The 18780-nt window shown below is 45.7% G+C and overlaps 1 protein-coding gene across 1 annotated transcript in view; it reads right to left on the minus strand.

Annotated features, from left to right (window-relative positions):
- Positions 1 to 512: 512 nt before the first annotated feature.
- The window catches only part of agtrap (angiotensin II receptor-associated protein), a 31426-nt gene continuing 13158 nt past the window's right edge, over positions 513 to 18780 (minus strand). The window contains exons 4-5 of the mRNA XM_083661713.1: positions 11448 to 11661; positions 513 to 959 (exon numbers count right to left, since the gene is read on the minus strand). Of these exons, the coding sequence (XP_083517839.1) occupies positions 841 to 959; positions 11448 to 11661 (333 nt within the window). The 3' untranslated portion in view covers positions 513 to 840. The remainder of the gene's footprint in view (positions 960 to 11447; positions 11662 to 18780) is intronic.

Here is an 18780-nt window from a genome sequence, read left to right on the forward strand (position 1 = left end):
ACACCACCTAGCTGTGCAGATAGAGCTCAGCAGGAACACCACCTAGCTGTGCAGATAGAGCTCAGCAGGAACACCACCTAGCTGTGCAGATGAAATCCCACTGGATAAACTACAAACCATGCACAGTGATCGAGTTAAAAATGAGGCTGATTTGCTTTGGTCGTGAAAAGCACACATGTTGGAGATACAGGGTTTTTACCCGACAGAGACAAAACATTCCAAACATCACATACATGTGCAAGATCATGTCTAAGTTACACTGTACATTCAGTTCAATTCGCTAGTGTATTTAACAACCGACATGAACACGAGCGTAACGTACACAACACAAAGAGAAACGGACAAGTCTCTTAATGTCCATATTAAGTGCCAGGTTTGAAAGGAAGACTAATGTGGAAAGCGTAGTAAACAGCTGTAGACTCAACAGCTCCATACAACACCTACTGTAACCTACCGCTTAGAAAAATGACGACGACAACAACAAAATAGTAGCTACAACAATAGTAGCACAGCATGGATGTGAGCAGAGCAGCATTTCCTCTGTATTCATACAGCAGTGGAGCGCCATCACAGCAGAAAATATTAGCACGAGAAAATGAACGAAAATGTAAAATTAAAATGTCTTTACTTCCGGCAAATTTCCCTCTAAAACAGTGTGGCCATAATGTTTAGAGTATGGATGTACGATATCGTGCATGCCTACTACTACACATTGCAAAACGGATGTGGAACCAAAACGAAAATGACTCTTAACTTAACCCTTAACTAAGCACCACTGCTGCATCAAATAGCATGGGCAGGAAAGGCCTGTCGAGTTCAGCACCTGGTTCTTCCTGGCTCTCAGTAGGAGTGCAAGGTGGGCTTGCCTGGGTCCTGGGCCTGGTTGAAGGAGCTGGCCGGCTGGTCCTGCGGGTCGATGGACTGGTAGGCATCTCTGTTTCGTGTTACAGTGGGGAACCCTGCAGAAACAAACGTCTTCAACACACACGACCCCGCCATGCAGATGTATTTAGAGCTGCAACCATTCATCTATTAGTTATTAGTTGTCAACTATTAGATTAATCGCCAATTATTTTGATAATCGAAAAATCGTTTGCGAGTCATTTTTTAGGGGGGGGGGCAAAATGATCTGATTCCAGCTTCTTAAATGTGAAATTATTTTCTGGTGTCTTCACGCTTCTATGACAGAGTAAACAAAACAAGACATTTAAGCTCAACATCTTGGGCTTTTGGAAACATTGATCGACATTTTTCACCATTTTCCTAGATTTTATAGACCAAACAACTAATCGATTAATCGAGGAAATAATTGTTGGATTAATCGACAATGAAAATAATCGTTAGTTGCAGCCCTAAATGTATCATTCATAATAATTTAGAAACACTGACTAATCATGAATTGTGTTCTGGAGTGCTGACTGTTTGATTGTTTATTATATACATATTAAAAATGCTCGCACAAGTAAACCTCATGTTAGAAGTTTAACAGTTTTGCACAATCTTTTTTGTTTTTAGAGGTTCACACTCATTTCTCCGCATATACAGATGAATGACATAGTTGGGCAGATTTGTAAACCCCCTGAGGCTGGCATGGTCAGAATACCGAAGACATTTCTATGAACTAGGCCTCCATACTCTCACCTCACCTGTGCCATAGTGCACAGCCCACAGTCTTACTGCACCAGGAATGCACATATAATGCTAATAAAAACTTCCATTTCATTTCATTTCATTTAGCTTTTGCACAATTGGATGGATTGAAAAAATCATATTGATTACAGCTATGTCGTCGGTCGTTATAAAAATACATGATTGATTCTAAAGCATTACACCGTGTTGATGAGCACATTAAAATCAAGCCAAACCTTAATTATGTCTATTTGAGTAGGCACACGCCACTTATATTCATAGCCTATTATGAGTCAACATTATGTTCAATGTTATGATAATTAGACCTGCTTGAGAATGTGCACCATCATGCATCTCTACTTTAAATATATGCAAACACAATACAAACACAAATGAGCTGTCTGGAGAGTTAGCAGTACAGTATGAATAATACATAGATGAAAAACGTGTAGTAAAAACATACAAATACATATATACAGTTGGAACATGAATACAAACATACAATATTGACACAGACAGACACAAGCAGAGCTCTGCAGGTAAGAGAGGTGGGGAAGTAGTGATGAGTGATGATGAAGATGTGTGGCTGGGAACAGGCAGATGGAGACATGGACAGAAACAAAAACAAAGAAATGGCTGGACAAAAGCAACCCAGTCACCAGAGTATAAAGTTGGCATCTTACGTGTCTGCAAACCAGGGATATGTAGAATATCGCACATTTGAAACAAAACATTGGCAAAACGTAAATTTGAAACAAAGCGGTGGTTAATTTGAAAACCTTGCTGCCTCACCAAAGTTAAACGCAAATAAAACAAGTTCATTTTCAAACATCCAGGCGATAGAAATTTGAAAAGGATTTATTTTTTAAAACACTGGACTAAAAAGAGATAGAAACTAGACCTTTCGGTGTTCATCCAAACACCATAATCAGTTGTAATGAGTGCAACAGGAAGTAACTCTGGCAAATGAAAACACACATGAAAAGCACATGGCATGAAGTCACATGACTTGTTGAGATGTGGTCCTTGTGTGGGTTTGCCAGAGGAGATGGTGTTCAACACCTTGTTTAATGTCTTGCCCTTTTTTATTATTTAAACTGCTAAATTTTAATTTTAACAGATAATTAAAGGATGGCTTTACCAGTAATCAACCCACTTTCTATCATATACGTATAATCTTGGTAATATAAGCAGCACATGGGCAGTGTTTTACCTTCTCTCTCCGTTTACCTCACGGAGAAAATGCTCACTGCTGCTGTCTGTAGAAACTCCGCCCCCACTAGCTGCAAGTCATTAAGGCTCGTTAAGGCTCTCCATGTGATTCTCCCTGGATGTGCAGATACTTAAAAAATAAGAATAAACCATAACAGCCGCCCTCGGAGCAGATTCTGCCTCTCCAGCAGAACTTCTGCAGCTCCGTTCTGACGCTTTGTGACGTAAAACGCGTCAGAACGGAGCGCAGAGGAGGAAATGAGAGATCTCTGTGAGGAAAACACAGAGAAAGGTAAACACTGCCCATGTGCTTATATTACCAAGATGATTATTGATACAAAGTGGGTTGATTATCGGTAAAGACATCCTTTAATCACGTTGATCCAACGTAGAAGGCTCAGAGGTCGGCCCATCACGATGATCAATGCCATCGTGCTAACCCTAGTTAATATAATATATATATTATATAACCCTAGTTAATATTCTACGTATCTGTGGATTGCAGAAAGGTACATTTGATTCTGGCGAGCAGGCTGACAAAAGAACACAGCAACAAGAGAACATCATGTGAACAACAAACAGAACCAAGAATGAAGATGAAGTCAGGTGTACTTTGTCTTTAGTCCAGCAGGCTACAGTGTTTTGAACCTGACTTCTGTACTTTGTCTTTAGTCCAGCAGGCTACAGTGTTTTGAACCTGACTTCCAGTGCAGAAGGGAGAGAGGCTGGAGAAGATGACTGAAGGAGAAATGGTGAAAAGGAAGAGGAGGCCGGGAGGGGAATCAGTAGCGGCGGGCAATAAAGGCACTGTCAGCACTGTCCGTAGTACATCGACTGTCCACAGACGTCTCTAAGTCTGAGAGGTCAAAGGTGAGTGAGGGAAGAGGAGAGAGCAGAGCCACCAGAGGGAAAGAGACAAAAGACAAATGATCCAATCAGAACAAGCACATGAGACACAGTGAAGGCAGACAGAGTTCACTCACAGACAGAGAGAGTCAATTACAAACGGCACAAGAGATACAGGAGTGGCTGCGCTCAAATTGTCAAAAACAAACAAACAAAAACGTTCTAACTCCTATTCCTAACCACTTTTCCTTGACCTCAATGCAAAGGTCATGAGGTCAAGGAAAGATATGAAGGAGAATTCCTAAGGGCTTCGGAAAAGACAACTAGGGCTAGGAGGAGAATCCCACAGCACAAAAGACGCGAGACTACGGAAGTCTGCACGTAGCTGGGGCTTCTACCTTTTCACGTCACGTAACCATGTCTCAAAATGTCACTGAGTGACTGAGACACTTGACCTGCTGCTGCCAGACGGTTTGTTACACAGAAGCATCTGGGACCTCATCTTTTTGAAACGGTTTCAAAAAGGGCAGGCACATTCAGAAAATACCTCGCAGTGGCAGGTGATTGGATGAACCATCTGTCCATCACCATCATCTATCATGGGTTTGTTCGGTCTCGCTGTCGTCACACCTAAACCCCGCCCGTAGCTGCCTCTGGATGCTGATTGGTCCGGTCCACTGCTGGGACGGAGTTAAACCAATTTCCCTATATTATATATTCCCTCCTTTCCCTAAATAAAGGATGGTCCAGTGCATCCTATGCTAAAGGAGCTAAGGAAGGAAGCATTGAAGCACCTTTCCTTTACATTGAGAGATTTCAAACAGCTCTTATCATGGCTGCCACTCGGGTACCTCTGGATCATTTCACCCAGTTGGGAACCTTCCTAAGCAAAAAGAAAGGAGAAGAAAAAGAAAGAAAAAGACCATTTGAACGCAGCCAGTGGGATGTTTAGAGGTGATGGTGCACTCAGGAAACAGGGTGTTTAGAGGTGATGGTGCACTCAGGAAACAGGATGTTTAGAGGTGATGGTGCACTCAGGAAACAGGATGTTTAGAGGTGATGGTGCACTCAGGAAACAGGATGGAGAAATGAAATGCAGATTTCAAAAAATTCCTATCAAGGAAGGATGACACACTAATTGATTCTGTCACCACGAGCAAGCAGGGAGCACTTAAGGGTAATGCATATGGCAGGTCATTTGCCCTTATTAAGCAAAGTAAATGTAAAACTAGCTCATCAAAATTCAGAGGTGCACGCACACAAACACACACACACACACACACACACACACACACACACACACACACACACACACACACACACACCTTGTTCCCAGCGTGTTGTGCAGCAGGGAGCCACGTTAACATCAGCCATGCAATCAGACTGCAATTAAAAGGCACATCTCAAGCTAACATGAGCTACATTCATCAGCCCTGACAGCCAATCACAGTCACATGGATGGACCTGCTGTGTTCATGGGGACATTCAACTACAAATCACACAGAGAACAGACTCATCAACATTCAGTTATCCCCCAAATAGTACATATTGTACAGTATGTATTAATAATGGTTTATCCATGGTAACACAGAAGTCATTCCATTACTTTTCCCATTAATGATTAGTGTAACAAAGTGCAATTTCAATTTCAGTGTTGATATTAGTTACAGATTTCTTTTTAGTTATTAGTTTTGTCAGCACTGATATCCCCCACACCCCCTGGTTTGGCTTTGTTATACAATCAGCTAGTCCCCCACACCCCCTGGTTTGGCTTTGTTATACAATCAGCTAGTCTAGATGACAAATGGCTTTCCTTTCCCTCTATGGACGTATTCTCATGATCGAGCAAGAAGAATAATGAACATCACCGCTATTTGGTTTCCCCTAATCCTTCACATAGAAGAGCACAAGGATAGGACAGTTGAACAAGGCTCTGAGTTACCAGACTGTAACAACGTGCAGGATTGGACAGTTGAACAAGGCTCTGAGTTACCAGACTGTAACAACGTGCAGGATTGGACAGTTGAACAAGGCTCTGAGTTACCAGACTGTAACAACGTGCAGGATTGGACAGTTGAACAAGGCTCTGAGTTACCCGACTGTAACAACGTGCAGGATTGGACAGTTGAACAAGGCTCTGAGTTACCAGACTGTAACAATTTGCAGGATTGGACAGTTGAACAAGGCTCTGAGTTACCTGACTGTAACAATGTGCAGGATTGGACAGTTGAACAAGGCTCGGAGTTACCCGACTGTAACAACGTGCAGGATTGGACAGTTGAACAAGGCTCTGAGTTACCCGACTGTAACAACGTGCAGGATAGGACAGTTGAACAAGGCTGAGTTACCCGACTGTAACAACGTGCAGGATTGGACAGTTGAACAAGGCTCTGAGTTACCCGACTGTAACAACGTGCAGGATTGGACAGTTGAACAAGGCTCTGAGTTACCAGACTGTAACAACGTGCAGGATTGGACAGTTGAACAAGGCTCTGAGTTACCCGACTGTAACAACGTGCAGGATAGGACAGTTGAACAAGGCTCTGAGTTACCCGACTGTAACAACGTGCAGGATAGGACAGTTGAACAAGGCTCTGAGTTACCCGACTGTAACAACGTGCAGGATTGGACAATTGAACAAGGCTCTGAGTTACCCGACTGTAACAACGTGCAGGATAGGACAGTTGAACAAGGCTCTGAGTTACCCGACTGTAACAACGTGCAGGATTGGACAGTTGAACAAGGCTCCGAGTCACCCGACTGTAACAACGTGCAGGATAGGACAGTTGAACAAGGCTCTGAGTTACCCGACTGTAACAACGTGCAGGATTGGACAGTTGAACAAGGCTCTGAGTTACCCGACTGTAACAACGTGCAGGATTGGACAGTTGAACAAGGCTCGGAGTTACCCGACTGTAACAACGTGCAGGATTGGACAGTTGAACAAGGCTCGGAGTTACCCGACTGTAACAACGTGCAGGATTGGACAGTTGAACAAGGCTCCGAGTTACCCGACTGTAACAACGTGCAGGATTGGACAGTTGAACAAGGCTCGGAGTTACCCGACTGTAACAACGTGCAGGATTGGACAGTTGAACAAGGCTCTGAGTTACCCGACTGTAACAACGTGCAGGATTGGACAGTTGAACAAGGCTCCGAGTCACCCGACTGTAACAACGTGCAGGATTGGACAGTTGAACAAGGCTCGGAGTTACCCGACTGTAACAACGTGCAGGATTGGACAGTTGAACAAGGCTCGGAGTTACCCGACTGTAACAACGTGCAGGATTGGACAGTTGAACAAGGCTCGGAGTTACCCGACTGTAACAACGTGCAGGATTGGACAGTTGAACAAGGCTCTGAGTTACTTCTGCAATAACCTACTTCACTTCTGGCCATATGCTCATTGCAACGGGAGCTGCCATACTGTTTTGCCAGCGGCGTCCCTGATTGGCTGGTTGCATTGTCAACTACAAGGCAGGTCCCTGATTGGCCCGTGCACTTTACATTTCTGGAAATGGCTGGGGGCGGGCTGGAGGCCAGACAGATCCGCAGAAAGAAATGGAATGCAAGTTCACGTGATCAGGGTGGTTTACCAGCCTATCAAATAGGTTCGTCCATGCAGTTTAAACAGAGCCAGATTGATCAGGGTGGTTTACCAGCCTATCAGATATGTTCGTCCATGCAGTTTAAACAGAGCCAGATTGATCAGGGTGGTTTACCAGCCTATCAAATAGGTTCGTCCATGCAGTTTAAACAGAGCCAGATTGATCAGGGTGGTTTACCAGCCTATCAAATAGGTTCGTCCATGCAGTTTAAACAGAGCCAGATTGATCAGGGTGGTTTACCAGCCTATCAGATAGGTTCTTCCATGCAGTTTAAACAGAGCCAGATTGATCAGGGTGGTTTAGCAGCCTATCAAATATGTTCTTCCATGCAGTTTAAACAGAGCCAGACTGATCAGGGTGGTTTACCAGCCTATCAGATATGTTCGTCCATGCAGTTTAAACAGAGCCAGATTGGGGATAATAAACAGATGATTGTCATGAGAAACATGATTTACTTGCTTATCCAAAGTGCAGCTCTGATATTCCTGCATTAGTCTTGTGACTGTAACTGAATTAGCTTGACGGTGGGATCATCTGCCAGCGGTTCAGTACACAGCCTTCCAGTTTGTGGTGAACTTCACAGGCCTTTCATGACAAACAGCAAACAGCATGCCTCAGCTATCGCCAGCGGAGGCATAATAAAACTTTTACCCATGATACAGATCCTTGATGAATGGCTGATTCGTTATGTAATGAGAGAAGTCCTTTTCTGCTCGTTTTCTATGCCTTCTGCTTTTCTAAATGGAATTAGCCCGATGCTGCTCAACTGATCTCCTCAGCAAACATCTCCCAAAAGTTGGAAGGCAGCTTCCATTTCTGTTGTAAGGTTTTCAAATGATCTGTTGATGTCTATATCAAGAGGATGAATCAGAATGTTTGTTAAAAAACAAACAGATTGGCTGTACTTCCAGGTGGATAGCTTGCACCTTTAAGCAGTGGTTTATCGCCAAAGCATGCCCTCTTTGAATTCTAACTACTCCTTCATGCTTTTTTTTTGGATCAGGGTCTTTTTATTTCAATTTTTCACATAATATCACAAACTTCAGTTTACCAAGTGTGTCTTGGACATTAAGTATCAGCACATAAATCCACCAGTCTCACAGCACGCCTAACAAAAACTTAAACTCATCCCTCTCTTCTGTTCTTGTCCTCCTTGACCTGTCTGCTGCCTTCGATACAGTCAACCACCAAATCCTTCTTTCCACTCTGTCTGACCTCGGCATTTCAGGCTCTGCACTCTCCTGGTTTGCTTCCTACCTCTCGAACCGCTCATACCAGGTCTCATGGAGAGGGTCCCTCTCCAGATCCTGTCCTCTTACCACCGGTGTCCCCCAGGGCTCAGTCCTGGGCCCCTTACTTTTCCTTCTCTATATCAGATCTCTTGCCTATGTGATCTCTTCTCATGGCTTTTCTTATCACTGCTATGCTGATGACACCCAGCTTTTCCTTTCCTTCCCCCCCTCTGACACTCAAATCGAGGCTCGCATCTCTGCATGCCTCAAAGACATTGGCGACTGGATGTCTGCCCACCACCTCAAGCTCAACCTTGGTAAGACCGAGCTACTCTTCCTCCCAGGAAAAGACTGCCCTCTTGCAGATCTCTCCATCTCCATTGACAACACCACTGTACTTCCCTCCCAAACAGCCAAGAACCTTGGGGTGATCCTTGACAACCAGCTGTCTTGCTCTGCCAAAATAGCTGCTACAGCGCGCTCCTGTAGGTTCTCTCTCTACAACATCCGCAAAATCCGTCCCTTTCTCACAAGAGAAGCGACTCAACTCCTGGTCCAGTCTCTTGTCTCCTCCCGCCTGGACTACTGCAACGTGCTTCTGGCCGGCCTACCTGCCACCGACATCCGACCGCTTCAGCTCATTCAGAACGCTGCAGCCCGTCTGATATTCAACCAACCCAAATTCTCTCACGTCACTCCCCTCTTCCAGGAGCTCCACTGGCTTCCCATCTTGGCCCGCATCAAATTCAAGACACTGGTACTGGCCTACAGGGCAGTACACCAGTCAGCTCCCCGGTACCTGCAATCCATGGTCAGGTTCCAAACCTCTCACCGCTCCCTTCGCTCCTCCACCAGTGCAGGTCGCCTCGCCCCTCCTTCGCTACGGGGGCTCAAAAGTCGCTCATCCCGATCTCGACTCTTCTCGTCCCTGGCACCTCAATGGTGGAACGAGCTTCCACCTTCGGTCAGGACTGCTGAATCACTGCCGATCTTTCGGAAAAGACTAAAGACACACCTTTTCAGGCTCCATCTGGGCCCTTCTTGATCTAACTTCGTCTCTCTCTTTCCTTATAAAAAAAAAAAAAAAAAAAAAAAAAAAAAACTTGTACCACTAACCTAAACTTGTACCACTGTTCCTTCAGAAGTTGTAGTTGTCATAGACTGTGCTCCATAGTTGATTGTTCTATTGCTGACAAAAAATGTGTTATTGTAAGTCGCTTTGGATAAAAGCGTCTGCCAAATGACGTAATGTAATGTAATGTAATGTAAAACAAAGCGCTTTTATCCAAAGTGCTTTACAGTCATGGTACATTCACCCATTCACACACCGATGGCGGCAGGTTACCACGCAGGGTGCTGGCACACCATCAGGAGCAATTTGGGGTTCAGTATCTTGCCCAAGGACACTTCGACATGCAAACTGGAGGAGGCGGGAATCGAACCACCGACCTCTTTTATCCAAAGCGATTACTGGACGACCCACTCTACCTCCTGAGCTACAGCCGTCCCAAATTATGGCAATTTAAATGAATTAATTCCATCAAGAATTGAAGAGAGAGGAGTTTGAAACACGCGGATCTTCGCTGACCAATCTATAGGGCCTATGGCATGCGCCAGTCGGCAATAAATATGGTTATTTTTGTGTTTATTTTAAAAGAGTGTTTATTCTATTTGTATAGGACTAGATTAGAAAGAGAGCTCCGCACATCTCTTTTTCGGGCAGGTGCGTCGGACAGGAACAGGACTAAAACGCCTGCCCCACCCCCTTATATGCACGCGAGTCTAATTTATTATAGAGTTAATATAGGCTAATGTAGGCTATAACTAGTCTACTTTACTTTTCAATTTGAAAAAATATAGGCTATAGCATAAATATATGCCTTATGTTATTTATAGGCTATAGCCGTTTTCAGGGGAGCTGTGTGGACAAAGAGAAGGATTAGCATAGATAAATAAAAGTAGAACGCTTCAATTAACATATCAAGCATCTTTGAGCATTAGGAAAAGCGCTATATAAATCTGATTTATTATTATTATTATTATAATATTCTGTCTGTTTTCTGGAGACGGCTCTACAACTTTGTCAAATATCTTGGAAAAGGTCTCAAAGATGGTCACCACTTGCATTACTACTTGATCAATTTAATTCAGCTTCTGGATATCCTTTGTACTTTTTGAGAAATTTCAGATTAAGTTTTATACTTTCCCCCAACCTTTATAATCGGATCTTGCCTTGAGTGTGTGATGTCACATTTAACTCTAGCTGACTTTACAGACCGCACTTTTTACTACATTCAGACATTTTAAATTGCTCAGAAGCTTCCTTAGATCTCACAATGCAAGACTCAAAATAATAGATTGCCATAACTGCCCACGCCTAACCTCTTGAATTGTGAGATAGAAAGAATTTGAATTCCTCATCATAAGAAATGTATGATTTGACACAAGATAATCCAAATCAGACTAGTCTACACAACCTTATTGCAGTTACCATTTGCATAGCCTCCCTACCCTAAATTCATAATGCCCCCATATAAAATTATTTTTACAATGTCTTTGGCTATAAATGTACCAAATTATGTTTTTATTGCAAAATGGACAATTGTTGTGGAACTTTTAGCTAAGCTCTCCCTCACAATGTTTAACGTTTCTTTGACACAGCTTTTCAGCTTGATTTCACACTAGTTTCTGCTGCAGCACCCCCTGCAGCTCCACCCGGAAGCTACTTCCTGTCGTGATGTCACGCGGCACACGCCGATTCCTTCTATAGCAAAAACCTGCACAGTACCAATAGCTATAGGTTCCTTGATAGCACAGCCTTTGGGACACCAGTGAACAACCCTCCATGTAAGGCCTCCTCCCCAAAACCCAGAAACTCCATCATCTTACCGTAACGACTGGGAGATCTAGCAGCACTTACCGAAATTGACGTTGTAATCTCCTCCGCGCTCGCGGTACATTTGGTAGACAAAGAAGCAGGACACTGGTTTCAGCAGCAGGTTGAGGATGGCCATTCCCGCGCTGAAGCGGAAGGTGTCCCTGTTCCTGTCCACCGCCCCCCCCTCAGACAGCGGGTAATAGATCCCAAAGTGGATGATGTCGGTCAGGATGGTCACAGTCATCCCGACCAGAAACTACAAGGAGAGCACAACAGGACCGGTCAGTATAAGTGAGGTCATTTTGGGCTCGTATCATATGTTAGTAGGGGTGGGAATCACCAGATGCCCACGATACGATACTAAAACGATTCTTGAGTCACGATACGATAGTATTGCGATATCGCCGATATTTCGATATATTGCGATTTCTTACTTTTTCAACTGCAAATGATGTCCCCAAAGGAAAACTTTGTCAACATCTGGTTTATATAAGAACAATGCTTCAGTCTGTACATCTGACTTCAACCATTTTATTGCAGCAACATTGTCAAGTAGACAGACCAACAACTTTCATAAAGTCATGTCATAGTTGCATGCACCTGACAAACTGAACTGTTTGTTACAGTCTACTTACGGTCCACCTTAACTGGATGTGTGTGTGGACAACTACTGTACTTAGGTAGTTTTTGAACAATGCAACTTCACTTCACTTGCACAAAACATCTTGTGCAGCCCATTCAGTAACTGGGGAATTTGTAAATTACTGTTATGACAAAACTGTTACTGTTAAAACAAAATTAAAATATGCTACCATTTGTTTACTGTTGGCCTTCGAACTAAAGTTTATAGTAGCCCAGTGGCCTGGCATGGCCTGCAAAAAACAAAAAAAATTTTTTTTGTGCAATATCGATACTTGGCGTCCAAATATCGATACAATATCGTCAGGCAAAATATCGCGATACTATGGTGTATCGATTTTTTCCCCCACCCCTATATGTTAGAATAGAAAACATTTCTATGCAAACTGTAAATATGTCTCTGCAGTAACGTCACAGAGAGATGTATGTGTATGTGGCAAATAAAGTGATTCCTCTTCATATATTTATTCCATTTCTGAGTAGGAAAGAGATAAATATCAAAATGAATTCCCAGAGCCTGGTATAAAAAAACATCCTGATCACATGACCTCACATCCTGTTGCGCTCTATGGAACAGTCTGGACTTCCAGCCGCCCTCAGAGATTTCCAGAAATGATAAAGTAACCAGCCAATCAGGGAGGCCACGGCAAATAGAAAGTAACCGGCCAATCAGGGAGGCCACGGCAAAACAGTAATGGCGTCTCCAAAAGCAACAAGTGGTAATGTTATTAACTCATTGAGTGCCATGGACGAACATGTTCGTCATTTCGTTTAGTAACGTAGAGTGCCAAGGACGAACATGTTCGTCAATTGCGTTTTTTGACGGGGGGATGTCGATCTAAGCCTCTTACATCGCCTCTTACAATATGGGAGCTATTGAATGTGTCTAACCTATTTTACAGAACCCTTAGGTGGCGACAGTGCTCTCCAGATTACAGAAAGGTCCGGAAAACTGCAGGAGAAAGCCGTGATCAAAGAGAAACCGATGCATGCTGCAGCCAGAGCCATATAGATTGCTCTGTCTGCAGCTGACAGTTGGCTGCGAACATCAGTCAATCCGCGCCCACAACTGAGCTCCTCTGCCTCTGTCTGTCTGTCTGCATATAGTTTCTCCACACGATTACCCGCCAGAAATGCAGCACCCGACGCCGAACGGCCAAACCTTTTCCTGCAGTCCCGTTTGGCATTTCCTTGTCGCGCTGGGAGCTGCCCGGGAGCCGCCGTCAGCCGCCCGGCGCAAAAACGGAGGCTCCGAAAATAGACTGGGTGCGTGTGGGGAGGAGTTTGCAGCTCAGGGGGGAGAGGGGGGTGGGGCACGCAGGCTGCACAGAACTACACCACGTCACTACATCAGAAAATATTAGCTAGAGTCAGTGAATGTGCTTGAAATGCTGCATTTCACAAAAGGCTGAATATCTCAGCTTATAATTTGAAAACTGTCTTTTTGCTCAAAACAGCCTATCTTCTCCGGCTCATAACTAAAGAACGGAAAATGGTATCAATAAACTTTTTTTTGCAGATGATAGAACAGGGTCTCCTCGTTCTTTGTGTGTTCGGTGTTTACATGTTTACCTCGTTCGGTGTTGTAATATCACACAATATTCTGTGGGCCTCGAGAAATCACTGAAAACGCTCTGAAACTCTGGCACTGGGAGCTTCCGTTCTCCAAAAGTGGCTGGCACTCAATGAGTTAAGCTGTGTTCACACCGAGATATTTATTTTTCTCTCTGTCGCTCGATTCAACCCTTTGGAATCGCTCTGTCACTGTGTTTAAATCGCTCGTCAACAGGCACAAGAATTGACGGACATCTGGGGGCTATGACGTTACGCAATGTCATGATGTTTGTCCACTACGAGCCACCGTAGTTGTTTACAAGCTAAGCCTATCAGCGTGCTCCTAACGCAAGCTCTATACCGGTAGTACAGACTTCACTTCATGTCAGCTGTCAGCCTGTGAATCAGCTGTCAATGCGGTTTGTTGCCACACAATAAACCAGCGGTTTGTTCCAAGCCAGTGGGATCCTTGACTCACTCTCACACGGCAGCCAATCAGCGTTGAACAGCGAGCGACTGATGCCAGCGTAATTTCGCTCGAGTTGGGATATTTCATCTCGGGCGACGAGCAAATTTTCTCCCTATCACTGTCTCTTTCGCTCGGACGCCCAGCGATTTTTCTTCCGGGCGAATATACGCTCAATCACTCGTTTGCATTGACATTGTATGTAAACTCGATGCCAGCGAAAAACTTTAATAGGTCGGTGTGAACGCAGCTTTAGTAGGGTAAACAGCCATAACTGCAGTTATTGCAGAAACTGGCTCATTAAAAACAATTAAACAAGAACAAGAGTATGCACCGGTGCACAGGTGGAGTTTCTCGGCGGAAAGACATTTTCGCCGTTCTTCTGAGTGCATTTGGATTTGACTGGATCCAACGCTGATTGGCTGAAGGAGTTGTCTGTCAAGGCAAGTACTCCCGCCCACTGAAATAGCTGTGGACGGCTAGAAGCCCAGGCTGATATGTAGAGCGAAATAGAACGTGAGGCTGTGGGATCTAGGTGGTTTTTACCAGGCTAGGATTCACACTGGACACGTCACAAAGTGGAATCAGGAAGTCAACATGAAAATGGCAGGCAGTACATGTGGGAAGTACAAGTAGGAAATAGGTGAAATTAGTTTTAGGTTGGATATTCGTCAAGACATCGGCGTGAATGTCTGCCGAGTATCAAACCTAAAACTACCTTCACCAAGGTTGTTTTTGCTGCTCTCAACAGAGAGAGTTACTAATGGCTTCTCTCCCTCCCATGGCCGTAACTAGCTATGAGGACGGGGAGGTCCGGACCTCCCCTAATATTTCAGAGTTTTTTTTTTTTTTTTTTTTTTTTTTATCTTTTTTTTTTTTAGCCTTTATTTAACCAGGTTTGTCCCATTGAGATCAAAGATCTCTTTTACAAGAGAGACCTGGCCAAGAAACAGCAGCAACACAAAGTTACAACAAACAAACACATAAACACATACAATTGAAAAACATTAAAATTATCAAATAAAACATTTGCATACAGACAGCCTGTTCTCAAGAGATTTTACCATAGCCTTAAAACCATTTAAGGTTACTAAGCTATTAAGTTTAAGATCAGACTGCAGACTGTTCCATGCGGTGGGTGCAGAGAACCTAAAAGCTTTCTTCCCCAATTCAGTTCGGACTTTGGGAACAGAAAATTGTAGAGTGTCCTGAGAACGAAGATTGTAAAAAAATAAAACAATCTGCATGGAAAAGCATGAAAAACACGGGATCGCTTTTATTTTGAAACGAAAGGCAAGTCAGGCAGGAAGTCATCTGATGCCGCGTCCACGGTAACTTGATTCCGAGAGAGCAGCAGCATGGTGGTGAGTGATGACTGTCTGTCTGCCTGGCGAGATAATTGAAGGTGAGCGAGCTGCGAGACAGTGAGCGAGTGAACGACAGACAGTGAGTGACACTGACAGATTTTTTAGCAACAACCAAGAAAGTAAGTGTCTAGTCTGTCTCTTAAGTAATGTTACCTGTGTGACACGTTGGGATGCTACTGGCTAATCATGCATGATGCCAATTGCCAAGCTCCCGAAGTCAGGTATGCAGGTGGCTATATGCATGGTTTTACTTCGTTTCGAACTCAAGCTCTCACTAGTGCCTTAAACGCTGCAACGCAGCCCTATGGAAGACTGTTATTTTGCTCCAAAATTACTTTTCATTAAAACCTGACCACCCACCCGTAGGTGGCGTGGTACCCCCTGGGACTGACACGGATCCACGTGACTACGTCACGTCCTGCCAGTCCAGGGAAATCACTTCCGCTTTCTTCCACCCGCTGTGGAGACGTGTTTTGTGAAAGCTCCGACGGTTAACAAGGAGTTATATTATATAGCTTTAGATACTAGGCTCGTCCCGGCTGACTTGCCCACCTCAAGAGGGTCGCGTGGACGGGATAAAGCAGGCTTCGGAGACCGACCCTGTACCCTTCACCCTGCGGCGTCGGAACAAGTCATCTAAAGCTAAGAGTATCTTCCTTAGTTAACTGTTTATTGCTATCGCCGTGTAGCTCTACTGCTATCGCCGTATAGTGGTTATTGCTGCCCTGTGTAGCTTTGCTTCGCTCCCCTGGCTGGGGCAGCGTTTTCGTTTGAGGGCCGATTTAGGTCCGCGCTCAAACTGTTAAGCTTTGCATACGTGCAAATAGCTTGTACCACGTAGCACAGGAACAAAGAGGCTAAGTAGCCCAGTTGTTGCAGATAGCTACCTTGGCACCCGTGCGGGTAGTTTTCGTGTGCTAGGTACTTTAGGCGCCGGCTTTAAAGCGCGCGCGTTAGATAGTTAGCTAGTTTGCTCAGTGCAGCTAGCCTGGACTACCTTGTAAACAGCTAGGTGCTGTATTAGCTGTGAGGCTACGCTGGCCGGTTACGACCAGCACAATTAATTTGATGTGTGCATGCAGCTGTGACCTACATAAATGTAGTGTAGCTTTACTGGCGTCTGGGATTTTAGCTGGGCGATTCGCTAGCTAGGTGAGCCCGCCCCGCACCTTGTGTGGGCCGCTTCTCTCAGTACTTACGCCATCTTAAGGCCCAATTATACTCCATTTTCATCCGTAACTAAGAGCGTCCGTTTCAAACGGTGTAATCGTCACTGTCCACATGCTTCCATGCGTCTTTCACGTTGGTATCATGTTAAGTAATACATCCACCACAGTAGAGAGTCAAATGCATGAGTGTGTGTGTGATTTCCTCCGTTTCATGCGTATCTGTAAGCTTTCAGATGACGGACAGAAAACGGACGAAATGAACGCAGAGTACGGACACTGTCCGTCTCCGTCTTTAACGTTGAGTATAATTGGGCCTTTAGCCAGCTTGCTTGTCTGCTAAGTGTTGCTTGCCTCGTGCAATTAGCATCTACTAGATTGCAACTCCCTTTGAGGAGTTTCTTCTGATTGACTAGCTTCACGGGCCGCTGGCCTTGCTTGCGGTCACGCTTGCTTCCCCGTGTTACTCAGGGTAGAGACGCGCTACACCGGCCTGTACGCAGGCTTGTGTTAGCGCACGCTTGTTTCAGTGCTTATGCTAGCTTAGCTAGTGGCTTCCACGTCTGTTCTCTCGGGTTAACAGGTTGTGGGTATTGGTGCCCCCCCTTCGGGATGGGCTATTGCCGCTTACGTTACCATTGCACGCGCACGTTCGCTAGCCTCCGGGTTGCTTACTGTCTAGCCTGTGCTTCTCGCTAGCTTGCTTAAGCAGTACTCCCGCTAATAGGGTGCGCCCTGCGGGAGCTTGCTATTAGTGGTTAGCTTCCTGCTTCCTCTTGCTACTGAGCAGGGAAGGTCAGGGAGGGGATGGGCCGTGTGTAAAACTACTTGGCCGAGTATGAATCGGCACGTTAAGTGCGTGTTCGGCCTTGGGCACGAGCACGCTGCACAGGCGCCTTGAACCTTCGGTTTTGTCCGCAGCTAAGCTCTTTAGAGCTGACCAAGGTCCGCTCTCAAAGAAGTGTTAAAGCTAGCGTGCCTTGCATAGGTGCAGATAGCAATATTAGTACTGTTTAGCACAGAACGATAGCATTTTGCAGATAACTGGCGTGCACCCGTGCAGTTAGTACCTGTGTGCTAAGTACATTGGGCGCGAGATACCTCCGCTACAATAGACATACTGCTCCTTGCTGGCGCTACGCGTCCAGCAGGGCGTACAGCTCGCCAAGGTCTGGGCTCAGTGCCAGCCTTTGGCTTGTAGCTCTAAGGACAAGCCCACCGCCCTTGGTGCCCAAGGCCCGGGGTGGTTGGGAGCTCTCCATGGGTCGCACTCCCTTGTTGGGGCGCCCCCTGCAAGTGCAGGGAGCCTGGCTGGGGGCACAGCGCACCTTGGTCCATGGCCACGGCCTGGCCTCGGTTGGCAGCAGGCAAGCCCACCGGTTGGCTCACCAAGGCTGGGCTTAGGTCCAGCCTGCGGCTTGTAGCTTTGGACCCACCGTCCTCGGTGCCCATGGCCCGAGTTCGGTCGGGAGCTCGCCCAGGGTCTCATACCCAGCATCAAGGCTCGCCTTGGTCCATGGCTACGGCCTGGCCTCGGCTAGAGGCTCCTAGGACAGCCCACCATCAATGGCGCCAACAGCTCATTGCTGGTCGGTAGCTCGCCTGGGGGCCGCACTGTCGGACAAGTCCACGTGCGTCTCGAGAGAGAACGTTACCTCCGCAGTCCCCCCAGCCTGCGAAAGGCGCACGGCAGGGGGGGGGGGAGAGGGGGGTTACTTCGGTACAACAGCGCGTCAGTAGGCGGAGCTTGCGTAAGAAGTTCTCCCCCAGCATGCACAGCTTCTACGGAACTGTCCATGCGGCGGGGGGGCGTAGCCTCTCACGTCCCGCCCCCCCATCAGGGCACCGGATCGAAAGGTCCCGGGGCCCAGCAATATGCTCATGACTATATTTCAGGGATCATTTCTATAGTTTCTAACTTGAGAAATGTGTTTCTAAACATGTTCAGTCTCGCTATCCACGATGATGAGACGGTGATACTTTTTTCTGAGCGCGAAGCGGGCAGAGAGACTTGATTCAGTTCATATGCTCTCTGCTTTTGATGACCGTTCACGGTCTCCTATGGGGACATTGAGGGAGAGAGTATGATCCGAGTGGTGGAACGGGTTCCGCTCCGTTGGCCACAAGAGACCATCTTGTCCAACAGGCTCGATGCCTGGGAGCATCTATGTTCCCCCGTCCCC

Source organism: Poromitra crassiceps, assembly GCF_964638095.1.
Source record: "Poromitra crassiceps genome assembly, chromosome: 27".
In the NCBI taxonomy this organism is placed as follows: domain Eukaryota; kingdom Metazoa; phylum Chordata; class Actinopteri; order Beryciformes; family Melamphaidae; genus Poromitra; species Poromitra crassiceps.